The following is a 21,193-nucleotide window of genomic DNA, read 5'->3' on the forward strand; positions in this document are numbered from 1 at the left end:
AAAGCAAGACTGGGAAGATGGTTAGGGAGGAAGGGGACTGGGATGGGAGCTGGGGCAGTGGCGCTGCAGGGGTGATAGAGGCCAAGGGAGTCCCTTTCCCTTGTGTATAGAAAGAGAGCAGAGTTCAGCGGCATCAGAAGCAGCCGGTGCCGATGGCCAGGCCCCTAGCTTTTAATAGCATGGAAGGGCAGAAGGGAATGGTCACGTGGGCTTGGAGAATTGGGGTCGAATGAGGATGCAGCTGGCTTTGCTTCCAAAGGCTCTCGAGCTCACTGCTGTCTTGTTTTTCCTGGTTTTAGAAAGCAGGGAAAGTGGGGAAGCTGGTATTGTCCAAGTGTGGAGGAGCAAAGGACTTTTCCAGTTTTTAGCAATTAGCGATACAAGAGTGGGGAAGGAGGCTGGGCAGAGTGGCTCATACCTGCGGTTCCAGCATTTGGGGAGGCCAAGGGTTGAGGTGAGACCAGCCTGGGCCACACAGTGAGACCCTGTCTCTTAAAAAAAAATTGTTTTTGGCCGGGCGCGGTGGCTCACGCTTGTAATCCCAGACCTTTGGGAGGCCGAGATGGGTGGATCACCTGAGGTCAGGAGTTCAAGACCAGCCTGGGCAACATGGTGAAACCCCATCTCCACTAAAAATATAAAAAAATTAGCCGGGCATGGTGGTGCATGCCTGCTAATCCCAGCTACTCAGGAGGCTGAGACAGGAGAATCGCTTGAACCCAAGGGGCTGAGGTTGCAGTGAGCTGATATCATGCCATTGCACTCCAGCCTGGGCGACAGAGTGAGACTCCATCTTGAAAACAACAACAGCAAAAATATCCTGCACACATTAAAGAAAAATTCATTCTCTGGCTGGGTGCAGTGGCTCACGCCTGTAATCCCAGCACTTTGGAAGGCTAAGGCAGGCGGATCACCTGAGGTCAGGAATTCAAGACCAGCCTGGTCAATGTGGTGAAACCCCATCGCTACTAAAAATACAAAAAAAAAAAAAAAAAAATTAGCCCGCATGGTGGTGTATGCCTGTAGTACCAGCTACTCAGGAGGCTGAGGTGGAGGATCACTTGAGCCCAGGAATTCGAGGCTGCAGTGAGCGATGATCATGCCACTGCACTTCATCGTGGGTAACAGTGAGGTCATGTCTCTAAAAAATAAAAAAAGAGAAACAGGAGAGAGCCTGATTCCCCCTCCTCTGCCATGTAAGCAGTGTAACCAAGATGAGGCCCCTCACCAGAGACTGAATCTGTCAACACCTTGACTTTGGACTCCCCGGCCTCCAGAACTGCGAGACACTGTCTATGGGTTAAGCCACCCAGCATGTGGTATCTTGTTATAGCTGCCCAAGCTGACTGAGACGGACGTTCAGGCCAGAGAGTGTGCATGCATAGTGACACCAGCTGTGAGTCTTTCTCCAGGGACAGTTGGCAGCTGGCCCTAGGTGCAGAGCCGATGACAAGGACCCAGGCTCTCAGCAGGTCTTCGAAGCAGTGTGGTGGAAAGGCAGGCAGGGCATGGGAAAGTGGAGCCAGGCCACCAGTCATGATGTTGAGACTGAGCCAGGAGGCAAAGGCAGGCAGAGAAATGGAGAGGAGAGGGAGCAGGAAGGGACTGGCCATCTCTGAGACTTAAGTATGAGTAGTTGGTGGACTTGAGGGCAGGAGAGGACTGGAAGGGCAGAGGCCTGAGTGATGCAGCCAGAGAGGGAGATGCTATAGTGGAGAGTTCTAGGCAGGGATGTTTTAGGTGATGGTGGAGTCTGGAGTGGGTGTGCGTAGCTGGGGATGGAGTAGAGGTGAAGGTGCTGAAACTGAGGTCAAAGTTTGTAATCTCAGGGTGCATGACTTGGGGCAAAGGAAAACTGTGTCCCAGGTGCCAGGTCAAGCCTCAGAGGCCTTGGCACCATGGAGCCCAGGAGCGAAGTCTGCAATAGGGATTTTTTTTTTCTTTTTTTTTGCGGGGGGAGACGGAGTCTCACTCTGTTGCCCAGGCTGGAGTGTGGTGGTTCCATCTCAGTTCACTGCAACCTCCACCTCCCAGGTTCAAGCGATTCTCCTGCCTCAGCCTCCCAAGGAGCTGGGACTACAGGCATGCGCCACCACCCCCGGCTAATTTTTTTATTTTTAGTTGAGACAGGGTTTCACCATGTTGGCCAGCCTGGTCTCTAACTCCTGACCTCAAGTGATCCACCTGCCTTGGCCTCCAAAGTGCTGGGATTATAGGTGTGAGCCACCGCGCCCAGCCTAGAGCCTAAAGTATCCACTTGTACATGCAGATGCCCAATGATGGAATGACCACCCATCTCTGCGGCCTTTTCCCTTTGCCACAGGGACAAACCACACAGATGACAGGATCATGCTATAGATACTGAGCAATGATTGATGATACCAGCTGGTGTTTCTTTTTTTTTCTTTTTTGTTTGTTTTGAGGTAGGGTCTCACTCTGTAACCAGGCTGGAGTGCAGTGGCCTTGAACTGTAGCCTTGAACTACTGGGCTCAAGCGATCCTCCCGCCTCGGCCTCCCAAGTAGCTGGGACCACAGGCGTGTGCCACCACGCCCAGCTGAGAGAGAGCTCTTCATGTCTCCTGTCCTGACTCCCTTCCTCTGCCTTCCTTCCAGAATCCCAGGTTCCCAGGCAACCTGCAGATGAGTGACCGCCAGCTGGATGAGGCTGGAGAAAGTGACGTGAACAACTTGTAAGTGGCTCCTGCCCTGAGCCCAGGGAGGGAGAAAGCTTTTGTGAATGCCGACACTTCTCATAAGGGACATGGAGGGCCTGATTGGGTGGGGGGGCGTGGCTGGGGTGGGGACCAAAGCCCCTGGGTGACTTGGCCTTGGGGCCACTTATTTATTGGTGATGCCTCATCCAGAACCCCTGCCTGGCTATTTCACACCCCAGAGCTTTCGTGTCTGTCTCGCTTTCTGCCCCCCGACTCCAACACTGGTAACTATCCTCTCCCTCTGTCACTGTCACTGTTTTCATTTTTGTTTTTTTGAGAAGCAGTCTCACCCTGTTACCCAGGCTGGAGTGCTGTGGCTCGATCTTGACTTACTGCAGCCTCCACCCCCCAGGTTCAAGTGATTCTCCTGCCTCAGCCTCCTGAGTAGCTGGGATTACAGGCATGCGCCATCACACCCGGCTAATCTTTGTATTTTTAGTAGAGATGGGGTTCCGCCGTGTTGGCCAGGCTGGTCTTGAACTCCGGACCTCAGGTGATCCGCCCACCTCCGCCTCCCAAAGTGCTGGGATGACAGGCGTGAGCCACCACCCCTGACCTGTCACTGTCACTGTTGACTCTCCACCAGGCTGCATGGCCATAATACCCATGAGGCTAAGACTTGGAGCTGGAGTTGTGTGTGTGTTTGCGCACGCACGTGAGCATTGGAGACTGGAGGCAGTAGTGTAGAGCACGGGGGAGGGGACAGGTAACAGACCGGCCTCAGGCTGTGGAATGTAAGCTCTCTTTCCTCTTGGGTCCAGTTTCCAGTTAACAGTGGAGATGTTTGACTACCTGGAGTGTGAACTCAACCTCTTCCAAACGGGTGAGTCTCTTCCCTCCTGTCTAAGCCAGGCTCTCATGGGAACTACCTAATTCCCAGTCCTCCTCTCCCTGCAAAGTGTGTGGCACAAGGGGCAGGAAAATGGAGACACTCACACCCCATCTCTGGTCTCTCCGTCCCTCGTGCAGGGAGGGACTGAATCTCTTCAGTATTTTTCTTTTTAAGAGACAAGGTCTCAGCTGGGCACAGTGGCTCGCACTTGTAATCCCAGCACTTTGGGAGGCTAAGGTGGGCCCATCACTTGAGGCCAAAAGTCAAAGACCAGTCTGGCCAACATGGTGAAACCCTGTCTCTAATAAAAATATAAAAATTAGCCAGGCATGGTGGCTTATGCCTGTAATCCCAGTTACTTGGGAGGCTGAGGCAGGAAAATTGCTTGAACCCAGGAGGTAGAGGTTGCAATGATCCAAGATCATGCCACTGCACTCCAGCCTGGGTGACACAGCAAGACTTCATCTCAAAAAAAAAAAAAAAGAAAGAGAGAGAAGATCTCGCTGTGTCACCCAGGCTGGATTGCAGTGGCATGTTACAGCTCACTGCAACCTCAAACTACTAGGCTCAAGTGATCCTCCCACCTCAGCCTCCCAAGTAGCTGGGACTACAGGCACTCACCACCACATCTGGCTGATTTTTTGTATTTTTTGCAGAGATGGGGGTCTTGCTGTGTTGCCCAGGCTGGTCTTGAACTACCAGCCTCAAGGTGTCTTCCCAACTCAGCCTCCCAAAGTTCTGGGATTACAGGTGTGAACTACCACACCTGGCCTCCTAGATATTTTCAAAGCGGGTGGTTTCACGTCTGAGCAGAAAGACCACGCACTGCTCCTTCCTACTGGCCTCCCTCCTGAAGCACAGACCTCCAAAAGCCCAGAGACAGGTCTTACCTCTTTGGCAGCCACTGGACTGTGGCCATGGCCCTGGCCAGTCCTTGGTCCAGTCCTGTCTGCTCCTTGGAGCTGGGCTGGCTCGTGGGCACGATTTCTGCTGAGGAGGAAGGGCTCGTGTCTGTTGTTGAGTTGGCAGTCATGGGAACAAGCTGGTCAGGATTGGTTGTCACCCAGGACTGGTTGTCACCCAAGTCCACGTGAGAAGCTCACAGAGTTCTGTTCCACTAGCAGGGGGAGTGGCCACACTTCCAGGCTCCCGTCTGCCAAGAACTGTGGTGCCTCCAGACCATCAGCCCCTAACGCTTCCCTGACAAGCCTCAGCTGGTCCCCTGCTCTCCAGCGCCCCTCCTCCCCACACCTCCCAGCAGGCTCCCCTCCCTTCCCTGGGGGACATAAGCACCAGCGTTCTGAGACTCGGGGCGTTCCAAGACAAGCATCCAACTCTGAAAGACGACGTTGCACATTGCAGGTCTCCATACGCAAGCTTGGTGGTCCCATGCCCAAGCCTGGTGGCCTTCTCTGCATGTGGACATGCAGGACCCACTCTTGGGGCTTGGACTCTCTGACCCCGAATTTCCTTCAGCTTCCTTCGGCGTGTTCATCTGTGTAGAAATGCCTACTACTGGCCTCTTTTCCAGAATATTCTGTTTCGTGTTGTACTACGGCTAGGACAGGGCAACAAATTCCATAATACATTGACCAGTCTTCAGCACAGGATGTGGTCAGAAAAACACCAGAAACAGGCCAGGCACAGGGGTCATGCCTGTAATCCCAGCACTTTGGGAGGCCGAGGCGGGTGGATCACCTGAGGTCAGGAGTTCAAGACCAGCCTGGGCAACATGGTGAAACCCCATCTCTACTAAAAATACAAAAATTATCCAGGCATGGTGACGAGCGCCTGTAATCCCAACTACTCAGGAGGCTGAGGCAGGAGAATGACTTGAACCCAGGAGGCGGAGATTGCAGTGAGCTGAGATCACACCACTGCACTCCAGTCTAGGTGACAGAGCAAGATTCTGTCTCAGAAAAAAGAAAGACAGACACCAGATACGGTTGGAAACTGGGTTTGTGTGAGAAAGGGACATTCAGCTGACTAGGAAGCTATTTGAGCATGGCGTTATACAAAAGTCAGTAGAGAAATAAAAATAAAACACAAAATCTAGTCTATGCCCTAGGCTATTCCCAGTCAGATTGAAGGCAGTGGAGTGGATGCATTTGTTTTTTAAAAAATGCATTGGGGCCAGGCGTGGTGACTCATGCCTGTAATTTCACCACGTTGGGAGGCCAAGGCAGGCAGATCATGAGGTTAGGAGTTCAAGACCAGCCTGGCCAACATGGTGAAACCCTGTCTCTATTAAAAATACAAAAATTAGTCAGGTGTGATGGTGTGTGCCTGTAATCCCAGCTACTCAGGTGGCTGAGGCAGGAGAATTGCTTGAACCCGGGAGGCAGAGGTTGCAGTGAACTGAGATCGCACCACTGCACTGCAGCCTGGGCAACAGAGCAAGACTCCTTGAAAAAAAAATGCATTGGAAATGTTTGCATAAAAGTATATGAACAAGTATACATTGTTGTGGCTAACTTTTCATCCTTTGGATTTGGGTGGGAACAACGTATGTGGATAATTCAGAAATCATTTGCATTTAGCTTTCACTTTTTTTTGTTGTTTCTTTTGAGATAGTCTGGCTGTGTCACCCAACCTGGAATGCAGTGGTGCAGTCTTGGCTCACTGCTTCTGGGGCTCAAGCCATCCTCCTGTCTCAGCCTCCCAAGTAGCTGGGACTGCGGGCATGCACCACCATCCCCAGCTAATTTTTGTGTACTTTTTGTAGAGACGAGGCTTCACTATATTGCCCAGGCTGGTCTCAAACTCCTGAGCTCAAGCGATCTGCCTGCCTTATCCTCCCAAAGTGCTGGAATTACAGGCATGAGCCACCACACCCAGCCTGCATTTAGCTTTGGAATGTGCTAGATCTGAATGAAGGCATGAGTGAGATTCTTGGAATTGTCATCCTTGGGAAAATGCAGCCTAGAAGTTGCAGTTCAGCTGACGCAAGCTCTCTCCCCATGGCCCTCGCCTCTTCTTGGAGCCAGCTGTCTGCCTGCCTCCCGCTGCTGTGGTTTTTTGGGGGTTTTTTTTGTTTTTTTCTTTGAGACGGAGTCTCGCTCTGTCTCCCAGGCTGTAGTGCAGTGGTGTGATCTCGGCTCACTGCAAGCTCCACCTCCCGGGTTCACACCATTCTCCTCCCTCAGCCTCCCAAGTAGCTGGAACTACAGGTGCCCGCCACCTCGCCCGGCTAGTTTTTTGTATGCTTCTGTGGTTTTTAGGGATGAGCAAGACAAATGTTTCAGCCTTTGGGCCATCCTTCCAGTTCCTGACAGACAGTGGACCAGGAGTAAACGGAGATGGTGATGAGGTCCAAAAGGACTTGATTAGCTGAGAGAATGAGTAAGGGGTAGAGGTGGTGAGCTCAGCCATCTTTTTTTGTGCCATCGGGACCCCTAGCTCTGGTTTTCTGTGTTTTTTGTGTGTTTGTTTGTTTTGTTTTGAGATAGAGTCTCGCTCTGTTGCCCAGGCTGGAGTGCGATGCCACCATCTCAGCTCACTGCAACCTCTGCCTCCCAGGTTCAAGTGATTCTCCTGCCTCAGCCTCCTGAGTAGCTGGGATTACAGGCATGCGTCACCACGCCTGGCTAATTTTTGTATTTTTAGTAGAGACAGGGTTTCACCATGTTGGCCAGGCTAGTCTCGAACTCCTGGCCTCAAGTGATCTGCCTGCCTTGGCCTCCTAAGGTGCTTGGATTATAGGCATGAGCCACCGTGCCCAGCCTGCTCTGGTTTTATATGCATTGTTTATTAATATTGTCACCACGAGATGCTGAGCTCTTCCCTAAAATCAGGAACCATGTCCTACTCATCTTTAAATTCTCTCTGTTCTAGCCCAGTGCCTGGTGAATAGCAGGTGCTCAACAATAAAAGAATGCTTGCTTTTTGAAAAACTGCAGGCTGCCAGGTGCAGTGGCTCACGCCTATAAACCCAGCACTTTAGAAGACCGAGATGGGAAGATTGCTTGAATCCAGGAATTAAATTTGGGTAGCTCTGGTCCAGAAGACTCTAAGTAATTCATCCTAGAGATTCCCAGAGCCTGCAGCTGGAAGTTAAAACTATGTAATGAATTCTGTTCACCTATTTCATCACTGCTGTTTTTCTTTACTCTCTCTCTCTTGTTTTCTTTTGTTTTGTTTCGTTTCGTTTTTTTGGAGATGGGATCTCACTCTGTCGCCGAGGCTGGAGTACTGTGGCACAAGCATAGCTCACTGCAGCCTTGACCTCCCTGGGCTCAAGGGATCCTCCCACCTCAGCCCCCAGAGTAGCTGGGACCATGACTGTGTGCCATCACACCTGGCTAATTTTTAATTTTTTGTAGAGATGGGGTCTTGCTATATAACCAGGCTGGACTTGAACTCCTGAGCTTAAGTGATTCTTTCACCTCAGCCTCCCAAAGTGCTGGGATTATAGGCATGAGCCACCAGGCCCAGCCTCCGGTGCTTTAAGAAGCATCCCCAGTGTGCACCGTCCAATAGGGCATTCACTAGCCTCATGTGATCATTGAACTTGATTACAATTAAATAACATTTAAAAGTCAGGTCCTCAGCTGCACTAGTCCTATTTCAGGCATGTTTCAGGAAGCCACATATGGCTAGCATATTAGAAAGTTTATATGAACATTTTCATCATTATAGAATTCTATTGGATGGCACTGTTGTGGGTGATTCTGATGCGTGCTAAAACATGACAACCTCTGAGCTTGGACATATAGTTTTCAACCTTGGATGCAGATTAGAATCTACGTGGGGCCTTTTTTTTTTTTTCTTTTTCTGAAACAGAACCTTGCTCTGTCACTCAGGCTGGAGTGCAGTGCCGCAGTCTCAGCTCACTGCAACCTCTGCCTCCTGGGTTCAAGCAATTCTTGTGCCTCAGCCTCCTGAGTAGCTGGGACTACAGGTGCCCACCACCACACCCGGCCAATTTTTGTATTTTTAGTAGAGACGAGGTTTCGCCATGTTGGCCAGGCTGGCCTCGAACTCTTGACCTCGAGCGGTCCTCCTGCCTCAGCCTCCCAAAGTGCTGGGATTACAGGCATGAGCCACGGCACCTGGCCTAATGGGGGACGGCAGGGGGAAGCTTTTGAGAGACACTGACATCCCAACATGCCGCAGACCAGTTGAAACAGATGGTGGGGGCGGTTCTGGGGATTGCAGGAAGACTTGAGTTTTTCAGTTTCCCCCAGGTGATCGTAACCAATCTGAAAGCTAAAGTCAAGAACCACTTGCACAATCCATGTACTTTTCACAACATTCTCATTGAAGTCCTCCAAGACCTCCAAGAGGTATGCACTGTTACAGCCACGTGTGCTCGACAGAAGAGCGCCAGGAGGCACAGAGTAACTCAGTACCTTGTCCACAGTGACGCTGCCCTAGATGTTCCTGGGTGCCAAAGGGCATTCCTGGAAGTCATCGGGAATCGAGGGCAGGCAGGGAGATGGAACAGCCCGTGGTTCCTGCCAGTTGGAGCCTGAGGAAGCCGGTAGACTTGGGGATGGCTGCCTTGCAGTGACAGCTGCTTTTAATTTGTGTCAAGAAGGAAAGCTGTCTTTTAATTAGAACAGTTTGGGATTTTTTTTTTTTTTCAGCCGCCAGACTAACCCAGTTACCAGGGATTAGTGCAGTCAGGGGAAGCAGAATACAGGCAGCCCTGGGCTTCCCTCTGGGCCAGTTCCACTCACAGAGGGACCGCAGGGAGACTCATTTCATTGCCCGCTGCGTGCAGAGTCTGCAGAGGCAGTGGGTGGCCAGTGCAGGAAGAAGAATCAGCCTGGCCAGTGGTGTGAGCTGAGTGTCTGCAGCCAGACAGCCAGTTGCTTGGCTGAGGATGGGGGGCAGGGGGTTGGTGAGGAGGGAGCCCCAGCGTGAGAAATTGAGGGATCAACTTCGTCTCTGAAACTCAAGAGGATGGAGGCAGGACTTCTACTTCTGTTGACAGGTGCCCCAAGTTTCCGCCTTGAGTCCTGACATATCTTCCTTCTCCCAAGTCCTTTTTTCTTTTTTCTTTTTTCTTTTTTTTTTTTTTTTGAGACAGAGTCTCGCTCTGTCGCCCAGGCTGGAGTGCAGTGGCGCGATCTCGGCTCACTACAAGTTCCGCCTCATGGGTTCACGCCATTCTCCTGCCTCAGCCTCCTGAGTAACTGGGACTACAGGTGCCGGCCACCACGCCCGGCTAATTTTTTTTGTATTTTAGTAGAGATGGGGTTTCACCGTGTTAGCCAGGATGGTCTCGATCTCCTGACCTCGTGACCCGCCCATCTTGGCCTCCCAAAGTGCTGGGATGCCACCACTCCTGGCCCTTTTTCTTATTTTTCTTGTTTTGTATTGTTTCGATTTGGTTTGGTGTGGTTTGGTTTGGTTTCTTTTGAGATGGAGTCTTGCTCTGTCGCCCAGGCTGGAATGCAGTGGCACCGTCTTAGCTCACTGTAACCTCCGCCTCCCAGGCTCAAGTGATTCTCCTGCCTCAGCCTCCCAAGTAGCTGGGTTTACAGGCACACGCCACCACACCCAGCTAATTTTTGTATTTTAGTAGAGACAGGGTTTCGCCATGTTGGCCAGGCTAGGCTCGAACTCCTGACCTCAGGTGATCCACCCACCTCAGCCTCCCAAAGTGCTGGGATTACAGGCGTGAGCCACTGCGCCTGGCTTGTTTTGTTTTATTTATTTATGAAACAGTCTCACTCTGTCACCCAGGTTGGAGTGCAGTGGTGCGATCTTGGCTCACTGCAGCCTCCACCTCCTGGGTTCAAGTGATTCTCCTTCCTCAGCTTCCCAAGTAGCTGGGATTACAGGCGTGAGCCATCACACCCAGCTAATTTTTGTATTTTCAGTAAAGATGAGGTTTTGCCATGTTGTTCAGGCTGGTCTCAAACTCTTGGGCTCAGGCAGTCCCCCCACCTCAGCCTCCCAAGTGCTGGGATTGCAGGTGTGAGCCACTGCACCTGGCTGAGACCCAGTCTCGTAAAGAGGAAAAAAAGGAAGATGAGGCTCCCTCTCCATGTCTGCCATGGTAGGAGCTCTCCTAGGTGATGAGCAAATCTCTTCTTTCCTGGGCTATCAGGGTCTCTGCACAGACTAGCACTTAGTTCACCTGTTCATGATGCACTGGATATTCTGACTCTCAGGAGCAAAGGCACCTAGTCTAACCATCACTGGCCCCATTAGCTCTTGGGCTCTCCAACAAGTCTGTTAACTCACCACCTCTCAACAAAACCACTTTTTTTTTTTTTTTTTGAGATGATATCTTACTCTTGTCGCCCAGGCTGGATGCAAAGGTACAGTCTCGGCTCACTGCAACCTCCGCCTCTTGGGTTCAAGTGATTCTCCTGCCTCAGCCTCCCGAGTAGCTGGGATTACAGGCGTGGCCACCATTCCCAGCTAATTTTTGTATTTTTAATAGAGACAGGGTTTTCCCATGTTGGAAAGGCTAGTCTCGAACTCCTGACCTCAGGTGATCCACCCACCTCGGCCTCCTAAAGTGCTGGGATTACAGGCGTGAGCCACCGCACCCAGCCAAAACCATTTTTCTTTTTTTGAGATGGAGTTTTGCTCTGCTGCTGGAGTGCAATGGCACGGTCTCGGCTCACTGCAACCTCCGCCTCTCGGGTTCACGCAATTCTCCTGCCTCAGCCTCCCAAGTAGCTGGGATTACAGGTGTCCGCCACCACACCCAGCTAACAAAACCACTTCTTGACTTTGTGACAGCCTTCAAGTGGCTTACCTTCTGCTTCTTTACCTGTCTAATGGGGATACGTGTACCTATCTCATGGGAGTGTCGTGAGGGTTAAATGAATTAGATGAGGTAAAGTGCACACAGAATCGGTCCTTGGTGTATGTTGGACCCCTGCCTCTGCCCCTCTGAAGAGGCTGCCTGTAATCCCCTGGCTCTATCACCTTTCTCCCTCACTTTTATTTCCTAGTGTTCAACTCCCTGGACATGTCCCGCTCTGTGTCTGTGACGGCAGCAGGGCAGTGCCGCCTCGCCCCGCTAATCCAGGTCATCTTGGACTGCAGCCACCTTTATGACTACACTGTCAAGCTTCTCTTCAAACTCCACTCCTGTGAGTACCGCGGGCCAGATCTTCTTACGTGAGATTCAGGCCAGAGGGAGGATCCCAGCCTGAGGATGTCCCTGGAGAAACACAGTCCTTCTCAGTGCCTTTGGCTGTCTGCTTCTGTTCCAAAAGGCCCCGGAGTTCCTGACTATTGTGAGGATAAAAGAGCAGGGCCCAGACTTTGGTGTCTCCAGTAAAGCCCCTGGCTTGCCGCTCTTGTGTCCCAGTGTTACAGGATCTTTGGGGTGTCAGTTTTCTGGCTGGAAACCTCTGGGGCCAGTGGCGCCTTTGCCTGAATTCTTGTTCTGCATCCAGGAAGAATGAGGTATGCAGAAAAGTGGAGGGTGGACAAGATGAAGAGGAGCTTTATTGAATATTGGAACAGCTCAGAGGAGATGCAGTGGGTACTGCTCTCTGTCTTTAGGCAGGTGGTTCTGTCAAGTGTTCAGCTCTCAGCAGAAAAGAGGCCATGGAGTGGGTGGCTCCTCTCTGCAACTGGTCATCCTAGCGTCTCTGCAGGTCTCTGAAGCTCTCAGCAGAGAGGGTGGCTCCTCTCTGTAGCTGGTGGTCCCTTCTCTGCTCAGCTTGGCTGAGCTCAGGGCTTTTATGGGCCTCAGAGGGGAGGAAATGCACCCCCACTGGTCCATGGGCAGGCCCGGAAAACGCACCCCATGTTCCCACTCCAGTCTGTGGGATTGGCAGCTGGCCCCCACCAGGTACCCACCTTTCCACCTAGGAATCTGTCTGCCTCCCGCTGCCATGCATGGCACCAGGTCTCAGCCCCAACTTTGCTCTAAGATCGCAGTGGGTGCTGACAGCAGGGAGAAGCCAGGCAGCAGGAGCAGGTTCAGAAGAGGGGAGGGAGAGCCTTCTCAGGCCCTGAAGAGTACAGGGATGCCTGAGTCTGCAGCCGGGGCTGGGGGTGGGGGCGGGGCAGCGGGGCTGCCACCCACTCCGTGGAGCGGGAAGCCCAAGTCTGCAGCTGCGTTTTGGGAGTCCGCAGCTGCGCCCAGGAAGGCAGGGTTCCTGCCTGTTCCTGGCCCCCCGAGAACACAGGGAAGCTCAGATCTGCAGTCACAACTTGGACGGCTCCAGCCCCACCCAGGAGGGTGAGGCTCCTGCCCTGTGCAGCCCTGGCCATGCCTCCCTGCTGCAGATGGCATGATGGCAGTAGCAGGCCACCTGGACTGGCAGCCGCCATCACCAGGATGGTCCTCTCTGTCTGCCTCTAGCTTGAGCACATCACCATTCATCAAGTATGTCGTGTATCCTACGAACTGCACAAATTATCAGCAGACCTGGCCTAGACCTGCATGAGCTAATGTAATGATTTCCAGACCATTCATCCACACAATCCCTTTGTGCAAATGGAATTTTATGGAGAAATGTAAATTATAAAACACAGCTGCTCATTAAATGGAAACCTATCCCTTACCTAGCTTCAGTTCCCCGGGGTGCCCTTAGCAGAATATATATAGCTTGGAGGTTCTGATCTTGCAGAAGTTTTTATACTTTTTTTTTTTTTTCCTGAGACAGAGTCTCACTCTCTTGCTCAGGCTGGAGTGCAAGGGTACGATCTCGGCTCACTGCAACCTCTGCCTACCGGGTTCAAGCAATCCTTGTGCCTTAGCCTCTGGAGTAGCCGGGACCACAGGCATGGGCTGGCACACCTTTGTTGTTGTTTTTTGAATTTTTAGTAGAGATGGAGTTTCCCCATGTTGGCCAGGCTGGTCTCGAACTCCTGGCCTCAAGTGATCCACCCACCTCAGCCTCCTAAAGTGCTAGGATCACGGGTGTGACCCACCGCACCCAGCCAGTTCTTACAGTTTTGTGTCCTGGTTTAAAATGATGTGTTTGGGGCAGGCACAGTGGCTTACACCTGGAATCCCATTACTTTGGGAGGCTGATGGGGACCAGCCTGAGCAACATAGTGAAATCCCTGTCTCTGAAAAAAATACAAAAATTAGCCAGGCGTGGTGACATGCGCCTGTAGTCCCAGCTACCCGGGAGGCTAAGGCGGGAAGACCACTTGAGCCCCGGAGGTCAAGGCTACAGTGAGCTGTGTTTGTGCCACTGCTCTCCAGCCTGGGCAACAGAACGAGACTGTGCCTAAAAAAAAAAAAAAAAAAAAAATGTAGTATAAGACGTAGCATCACCTAGATGCTAATCTGGGATGGTTTCGTGGAAGGGAGATTGGAATTAGCTGCCCAGGGATTAGAAAGGCTTTGCAGCAAGTAGGCCTGCCCGAAGGGAGCTGAGAGGGTGGAGTGGGCCCCCGAGAGAAGGGACCAGCTGCTTAGAGTACTGAATACAGATTAACTTTTCATTGTTTCCAAGTACGCTGTTGCTCAGTAGAACATCACCAGTGCCTTTTTGTAAAATGGGGAGTTAAGCTGGGCATGGTGGTGCACACCTGTAGTCCCAGCTACTTGGGAGGCTTAGGGAGTTATGAGAAGAGACAGGTAATTAAGTGTTTGCGTTTAAAGGCCTTCTTTGAAGGCAGGGCAATACCCAAGACCCACACTGCCTCTGGGCTGAGAAAGGGGTGGGAGGGATACTCTTTACAATATTTATTTATTTATTTATTTAGAGACAGGATCTCACTCTGTTGCCCAGGCTGGAGTGCAGTGGCACAATCTCAGCCCACTGCAGCCTTCACCTCCCGGGTTCAAGCGATTCTCCTACCTCAGCCTCCCAAGTAACTGGGATTACAGGTGCCCACTACCATGCCCGGTTAATTTTTTTTTTTTTTTTTGAGACAGAGTCTCACTCTGTCGCCCAGGCTGGAGTGCAGTGGCCGGATCTCAGCTCACTGCAAGCTCCGCCTCCCAGGTTTACACCATTCTCCTGCCTCAGCCTCCTGAGTAGCTGGAACTACAGGTGCCCGCCACCTCGCCTGGCTAGTTTTTTGTATTTTTTTTAGTAGAGACGGGGTTTCACCGTGTTCGCCAGGATGGTCTCGATCTCCTGACCTCGTGATCCACCCGTCTCAGCCTCCTAAAGTGCTGGGATTACAGGCGGCTAATTTTTATATTGTTTTTAGTAGAGACGGGGTTTCACTGTGTTTGCCAGGCTGGTCTTGAACTCCTGAGCTCAAGTGATCCTCCCGCCTGGGCCTCCCAAAGTGCTGGGATTACAAGCGTGAGCCACTGCAACCTCTTTTCTAAAAATAAACATTTATTTTTGTTTTAGATCCACAGAAAAGTTAAATAGTACCAGGAGTTCTCGTATACCCAGTTGCATTTTCCCTTTGTTCGTATATTAGTATGAAACATTTGTCACAACTAACGAACCAGTGTTGATACCTTATTATTAATTAAAGTTCGTACTTAAGGCTGGGTGCAGTGGCTCACGCCTGTAATCCCAACCCTTTGGGAGGTCAAGGCGGGCAGATCACAAGGTCAAGAGATTGAGACCATCCTGGACAACACGGTGAAACCCCGTCTCTGCTAAAAATACAAAAATTAGCCGGGCGTGGTGGCACGTGCCTGTAGTCCCAGCTACTTGGGAGCTGAGGCAGGAGAATTGCTTGAACCCGGGAGGCGGAGGTTGTGGTGAGCCGAGATTGCGCCACTGCCCTCCAGCCTGGCAACAGAGCGAGATTCCGAATAAAAAAAAAAAAAAGTTTGTACTTTATTCAGATTGTCACAGTTTTTACCAAATGTCCTTTTCTGCCCCAGAATCTCATCCGGTACACCATGTGACATTTAGTTGTGATGTCTCCTTAGGTTCCTCTTGGCTATGACGTTTCACTTCTCAAACTTCCCTTATTTTTGATGATTTTGATCGTTTTGAGTTTTTTGTAGAATGTTCCTGAATTCTAGTTGCCTGATGTTTTTCTCCTGATTTCACTCGGGTTAAGGGTTCTTGGGAGAAAGATCATTTAGGTCAAGTGCCATATTCATTCACTGTCTACTTTTGCCATTTTGGTTTTGTTTTGTTTTGTTTCAAGATGGAGTCTCACTCTGTCACCCAGGCTGGAGTGCAGTGGTGCGATCATAGCTCACTGCAGCCTCAAACTCCTGGGCTCAAAAGATCCCCCCACCTCAACCTCTTGAGTAGCTAGGACCAAAGTGCACATCACCACACCTGGCTAATTTTTATTTTTTAATTTTTGTAGAGATAGGGGTCTCGCTATGTTGCCCAGGCTGGTCTCAAACTCCTGGGTACAAGTGATGCTCCCCACTCAGCCTCCCAAAGTGCTGGGATTACACATGGGAGCCACTGTGCCCAGCCATCTTTTGCCATTTCAAGAATCATGTTTTATACATGTGTTCCCTGATTTTATCCAATGAATATATGACCCATTTCAAAATAACAAATTTAAATTTAAACAAATAAAGCAAACACTAAAAGGATTGCTGAGCTGTGATCTTTAGCTGCAATATGCAGATTTGCACATCTGACAGGACCTCAGAGAACTGGCTCTGTAGGGGAGGAGGCTATCCTAAGAGGCTACTGTGTGTGCAGTGTCATAGAGTTAGCTACCAACCAAGCCAGGACTGGAACTCAGATCCCAAGCCTCAATTCCTTTTTTTTTTTTTTTTTTTTTTTGACAGGGTCTCGCTGTCGCCCAGGCTGGAGTACAGTGGTGCAATCTCAGCTCACTGCAACCTCCGCCTGCTGGGTTCAAGTGATTCTCCTACCTCAGCCTCCCGAGTAGCTGGGATTACAGACACGTGCCACCACTCCTGGCTAATTTCTGTATTTTTAGTAGAGACGGGGTTTCACCATGTTGGTCAGGCTGGTCTCGAACTCCTGACCTCAAGTGATTCTCCTGCCTCAGCCTCCCAAAGTACTGGGATTACATGCGTGAACCACTGCACCCAGCCTTCAGTCCATTGTTCTTTGCCTTCTGACAGCCCTCCTCTTGGGCAGGCTCTGTGGATCTCTTCCAGACTAATATCAGCCCTGAGCCTCAGCCTAAAACAAATGCAGGCAATAGCTGAGAAAGAACTGCTCCCTCCTGGGCCTGCTATGGTCCAACCTGCTACTGGTCAGGTCACCATTTCTTCTCTAGTCTGGGGCACAATTTCCACCTTATTGTGCCCAGCATGGATTGTCCTTCAGGAACTAATTGAAGTGGAAGGATTTGGAGGATAAGCGTCTGCACACTCCTGCTGGTTCCTGCTGGGCTCCCTTGGTTACCAGACCTCGGGACAGCTCTAGGCCAGTCATGGCCCCTGGCAGTGCTGGCCACATGCCCCAGGGCAGCTGGGCCCCTCCCCGTCGAGAGCCCCGCCATGGCTTCCGTGCCCGCTGGTCCCCCTCCTCTCTCACACTCTTTCCAATTTCTTCCAGGCCTCCCAGCTGACACCCTGCAAGGCCACCGGGACCGCTTCATGGAGCAGTTTACAAAGTAAGTGGTTCAAGTAACAGGAATGGAGGTGAATCCAAGAGCACTAGAAAATTTAAGCCACGCAAGAGCACTGTGAGAGGTGGCTGGACACAGTGGTTCATGCCTGTAACCCCAACACTTTGGGAGGCCGAGGTGGGAGGATCGCTTGAGGCCGGGAGTTTGACACCAGGCTGAGCAACATAGCGAGACCCCGTCTCTACAGAAAAAAAAAAAAGCAAAACAAATTACCTGGGCACAGTGGTATGCACCCGTGATCCCAGCTACTTGAGAGGCTGAGGCAGGAGGATGGCGTGAGCCTAGGAGTTGGAGGCTGCAGTGAGCTACGATTGTGCCACTGCACTTCAGTCTAGGTGACAAGTGAGACCCTAAAAAAAAAAAAATTTAAATACTTGGGTTGGGGGGTGAGATTTTTTTTTTTTTGAGATGGAGTCTCTCTCTGTCACCAGGCTGGAGTGCAGTGGTGCAATCTCAGCTCACTGCAACCTCTGCCTCCTGGGTTTAAGTGATTCTCCTGCCTCAACCTCTCAAGCAGCTGAGACTACAGGCACGCACCACCACGCCCAGCTAATTTTTGTGTTCTTAATAGAGATGGGGTTTCAGCATGTTGGCCGGGATGGTCTCAATCTCTTGACCTTGTGATCTGCCCACTTCAGCCTCCTGAAGTGCTGGGATTACAGGCATGAGCCACCGCACCCAGCCTGAGGTTATCTTCATTCTAAGGTGATAAAGTGACAGAACGTAGCTCAGACAGAGGCAAATCTACCTATAGCTAGGGCAACTATTGGTTCTCTAATAAATCCACAGAAGCATATAGAAGAAAGAGATTTCATCCATTCATTAGTTGCCTGCTTATGCCTCTTTTCTTTTCCCTCTCCCAAAGTTCTGGTCTTGTAACATTTGTAGACTGATAACCCCTAACAATGTATCTCTAGCCAGACCTTACTTCTGAATTCTAGCCTCTTGTCCCCAATTTGACATTGGTATAGCATACTTAAATCTCAAACTGTACTCTAGGTTTTCCCAAAAAAAAAAACAAAACCTTTCTCTCTCCATTCTTTTTTTGTTTGTTTGTTTTTGTTTTTGGGACAGAGTCCCACTCTGTCACCCAGGCTGGAGTGCAGTGGTGCGATCTTGGCTCACAGCAACCTCATCCTCCCCATCTCCAGTGATTCTCCTGCCTCAGCCTCCCAAGTAGCTGGGATTACAGGCGCCCACCACCATGCCCGGCTAATTTTTGTATTTTTAGTAGAGACGGGGTTTCACTGTGTTGGCCAGGCTGGTCTCGAACTCCTGACCTCAAGTGATCTGGCTCCCAAAGTGATGGGATTACAGGTGTGAGTCACTGTGCCCAACCCCTCCCCATTCTTTTCTATCTCAACAAATCCTGTCATCATCCATTTAGGCCAGAGCTCTGGAAGTCACCATTTTCCTCATCCCCCATGTCCAATCCACTAGCAGGTTTGGTTGATACCCTACACTTGCTTCTGAGGTGGGATGGGGGACTGGACTCTGGAGGCAGGAATTAAGGACAAGTAAAACAGGGAAGGGGTGGAAGCATCTCTGCGTAAGACACGCCCCACCAGTGTGCCGTGACAGTTTACCATTTGGCAACACCCAGAAGTTAGCGCCCCTTTCCATGGCAAAAACCTGACAATCCGGAAGTTACCACTTTTTTTCTAGAAATTTCTGCATAATCTGCCCCTTAATTTGCATATAATTAAAAGTGGGTATATATTTTGTGTGTGTGTGTGTATATATATGTGTGTGTGTGTATATATATGTATGTATACATGACAGCTGCTATTCTGGGCTCACTGCCTATGGGGTAGCCCTTCTCTGCAAAACAGGACCTCTGCTGCTGGCTGTGCACTGCTGCCTCAGTAAAAGCTGCTAACATCAGCCAGGCACGGTGGCTCACGCCTGTAATCCCAACACTTTGGGAGGCCGAGGTGGGCAGATCACTTGAAGTCAGGAGTTCAAGAGCTGCCTGGCCAACATGGTGAAACCCTGTCTCTACTAAAATACAAAAATTAGCAGGGCATGGTGGCACACGCCTGTAATCCCAGCTACTCGGGAGGCCGAGGCAGAAGAATCACTTGAACCCGGGAGGTGAAGGTTGCAGTGAGCCAAGATCATGTCACTACATTCCAGCCTGGGCGTCCGAATGAGATTCCATCTCAAAAAAAAAAAAAAAAAAAGATCTTTATTTAGGCTGGGTGCAGTGGCTCACGCCTGTAATCCCAACACTTTGGGAAGCTGAGGCAAGTGGATCACTTGAGGTCAGGAGTTTAAGAGCAGCCTGGCCAACATGGTGAAACCCTGTCTCTACTATAAATACAAAAATTAGCCCTGTAATCCCAGCTACTCAGAAGGCTGAGGCAGGAGAATTGCTTGAGCTCAGGTGGCAGAGGTTGCAGTGAGCTGAGATCATGCCACTGCACTACAGCTTGGGCAACAGAGCAAGACTCCATAAAAAAAAGAAGGAAAGGGGTGGGGGGAAACCAGGCAAAAGTGAAGGAATAGAGTGAGAGTTGGGAGGACAGAGGGAGCTGAGAAAGGCCTCCTGGCTTAGCTCTGTGAAAGTACACCCTCTTGTTTTTCCTGTTAATTTCCTCACCCTTGACCATAGCTCCCAAATGCCAAGTTTCAGCCTCTCTGCCCGGTTCCCCAGGAGCAAGCAAAGGACAAGTGCGCGGTTGTACCCACCTCCTGGTACCCCTGTTCCATTTGAGAAGCCGAGTACATATTCTATGATAAATGGCTTCTTTAGTCCAAGGAGACAGGCCCTGGGGCTGATTTCCTGGAATGTCAAATTCCGGTAGCTTGTGAAAGCAGTCGAGCCTATTACTGTTGGCTCCAACCCAGCAAGATGGGGACGTGTGGTCAGGTGATTTCATTTCCTTTCATTTGCTTCTAGCTTATAAAAACAGCTCCCCTGAGTAGCCGCTTTGCTGTCCCACACAGACACGGCTGCTGTCTAAGACCTCCCTGTCCTTGAATTCAGGGGAAGCAGCAGTGATGTCACAGAGACAGGCCTAAGTCTTGGGATCTGACAGGATGTAACCCGGGGGGTTCATTTGTTGGGCTAAGCTGGAGAAAGTTCTGTGTTGCAGGCCGAAGGAGTTAAGGCCCATGCACCCCTTTCATCTCAGAATAGATAAGTCTGAGCTGGGCATGATGGTGCATGCCTGTAGTTCCAACTACTTGGGAGGCTGAGGTGGGAGGATCGCGTGAGCCCGGGAGGTCGAGATTGCAGTGAGTCGTGATCATGACATTGCACTTCAGGCTGGGCAACAGAGCAAGACCTTATCTCTAAAAAACTTAAAATAGGTCAGACGTGGTGGCTCATGCCTGTAATCCCAGAACTTTGGGAGGCCAAGGTGGGTAGATTGCTTGAACCCAGGAGTTTGAGACCAGCCTGGACAACATAGTGAGACCCCATCTCTACCAAAACCACAAAAAAATTAGCCAGGTGTGGTGGCACACACCTGTACTCCCAGCTATTTGGAGGCTGAGGTGGGCCCAGGGAGGTCAAGGCTGCAGTGAGCTATGATTGTGCCACTATACGTCAGCCTGGGCGATGGAGTAAGACCCAATCTCAAAAAACTATTTAAAAATAGGCAGGGCATGTTGGCTCACGCCTATAATCCCAACACTTTGGGAGGCCGAGACGGGCGGATTACCTGAGGTCGGGAGTTCGAGACCAGCCTGACCAACGTGAAGAAACCCCGTCTCTACTAAAAATACAAAATTACCCGGGCATGGTGGCACATACTTGTAATCCCAGCAACTCGGGAGGCTGAGGCAAGAGAATCACTTGAACCTAGGAGGCGGAGGTTGCGGTGAGCCAAGATCACACTACTGCACTCCAGCCTGAGCAACAAGAGCAAAACTCCATCTCAAACAAAATAAATAAAATAAAAATAAAGAATATATAAGTCTGGATCCTCTCAGGTTTCTTGGTCTTCAGTGTTTAGATTCAAAATAGAGATTTGAGAATGAGAAAAAGATGTTGAGTTTGCCAGGTGTGGGGTGGCTCATGCGTGTAATCCCAGCACTTTGGGAGGCCAAGGCAGTAGGATTGCTTGAAGCCTGGAGTTTGAGACCAGCCTGGGCAACATAGCAAGACCCTGTTTCTACCAAAAAATTAAAAATTAGCCGGGCATGATGGTGCATCCCTGTAGTTCTAGCTACTTGGGAGGCTGAAGCAGAGGATCACTTGAGCCCAGGAAT

General features: G+C 50.7%; 1 protein-coding gene and 1 long non-coding RNA gene across 3 annotated transcripts in view; one reads left to right on the top strand and one right to left on the bottom strand.

Moving 5' to 3' along the window:
- The window catches only part of HIP1 (huntingtin interacting protein 1), a 65,026-nt gene that overhangs the window by 13,327 nt on the left and 30,506 nt on the right, over nt 1-21,193 (top strand). The window contains exons 4-7 of one of the 2 annotated variants that reach the window (XM_031665498.1): nt 2,615-2,691; nt 3,477-3,538; nt 11,467-11,607; nt 16,903-16,960. In XM_031665498.1, coding sequence (XP_031521358.1) covers nt 2,615-2,691; nt 3,477-3,538; nt 11,467-11,607; nt 16,903-16,960 — 338 coding nt within the window. Of the gene's footprint in view, nt 1-2,614; nt 2,692-3,476; nt 3,539-11,466; nt 11,608-16,902; nt 16,961-21,193 lie in introns of those variants that run through there. The other variant, XM_021935735.2, reaches the window with a different exon arrangement.
- LOC108584958 lies at nt 15,211-19,755 on the bottom strand. Its single transcript, XR_001900636.3, has 2 exons — nt 19,667-19,755; nt 15,211-15,467 (listed from the first exon to the last, which is right to left on the bottom strand). It is a non-coding gene; the product is annotated as an uncharacterized LOC108584958 (long non-coding RNA).

Source organism: Papio anubis, chromosome 4 (genome assembly GCF_008728515.1).
Source record: "Papio anubis isolate 15944 chromosome 4, Panubis1.0, whole genome shotgun sequence".
Taxonomy (NCBI): Eukaryota; Metazoa; Chordata; class Mammalia; order Primates; family Cercopithecidae; genus Papio; species Papio anubis.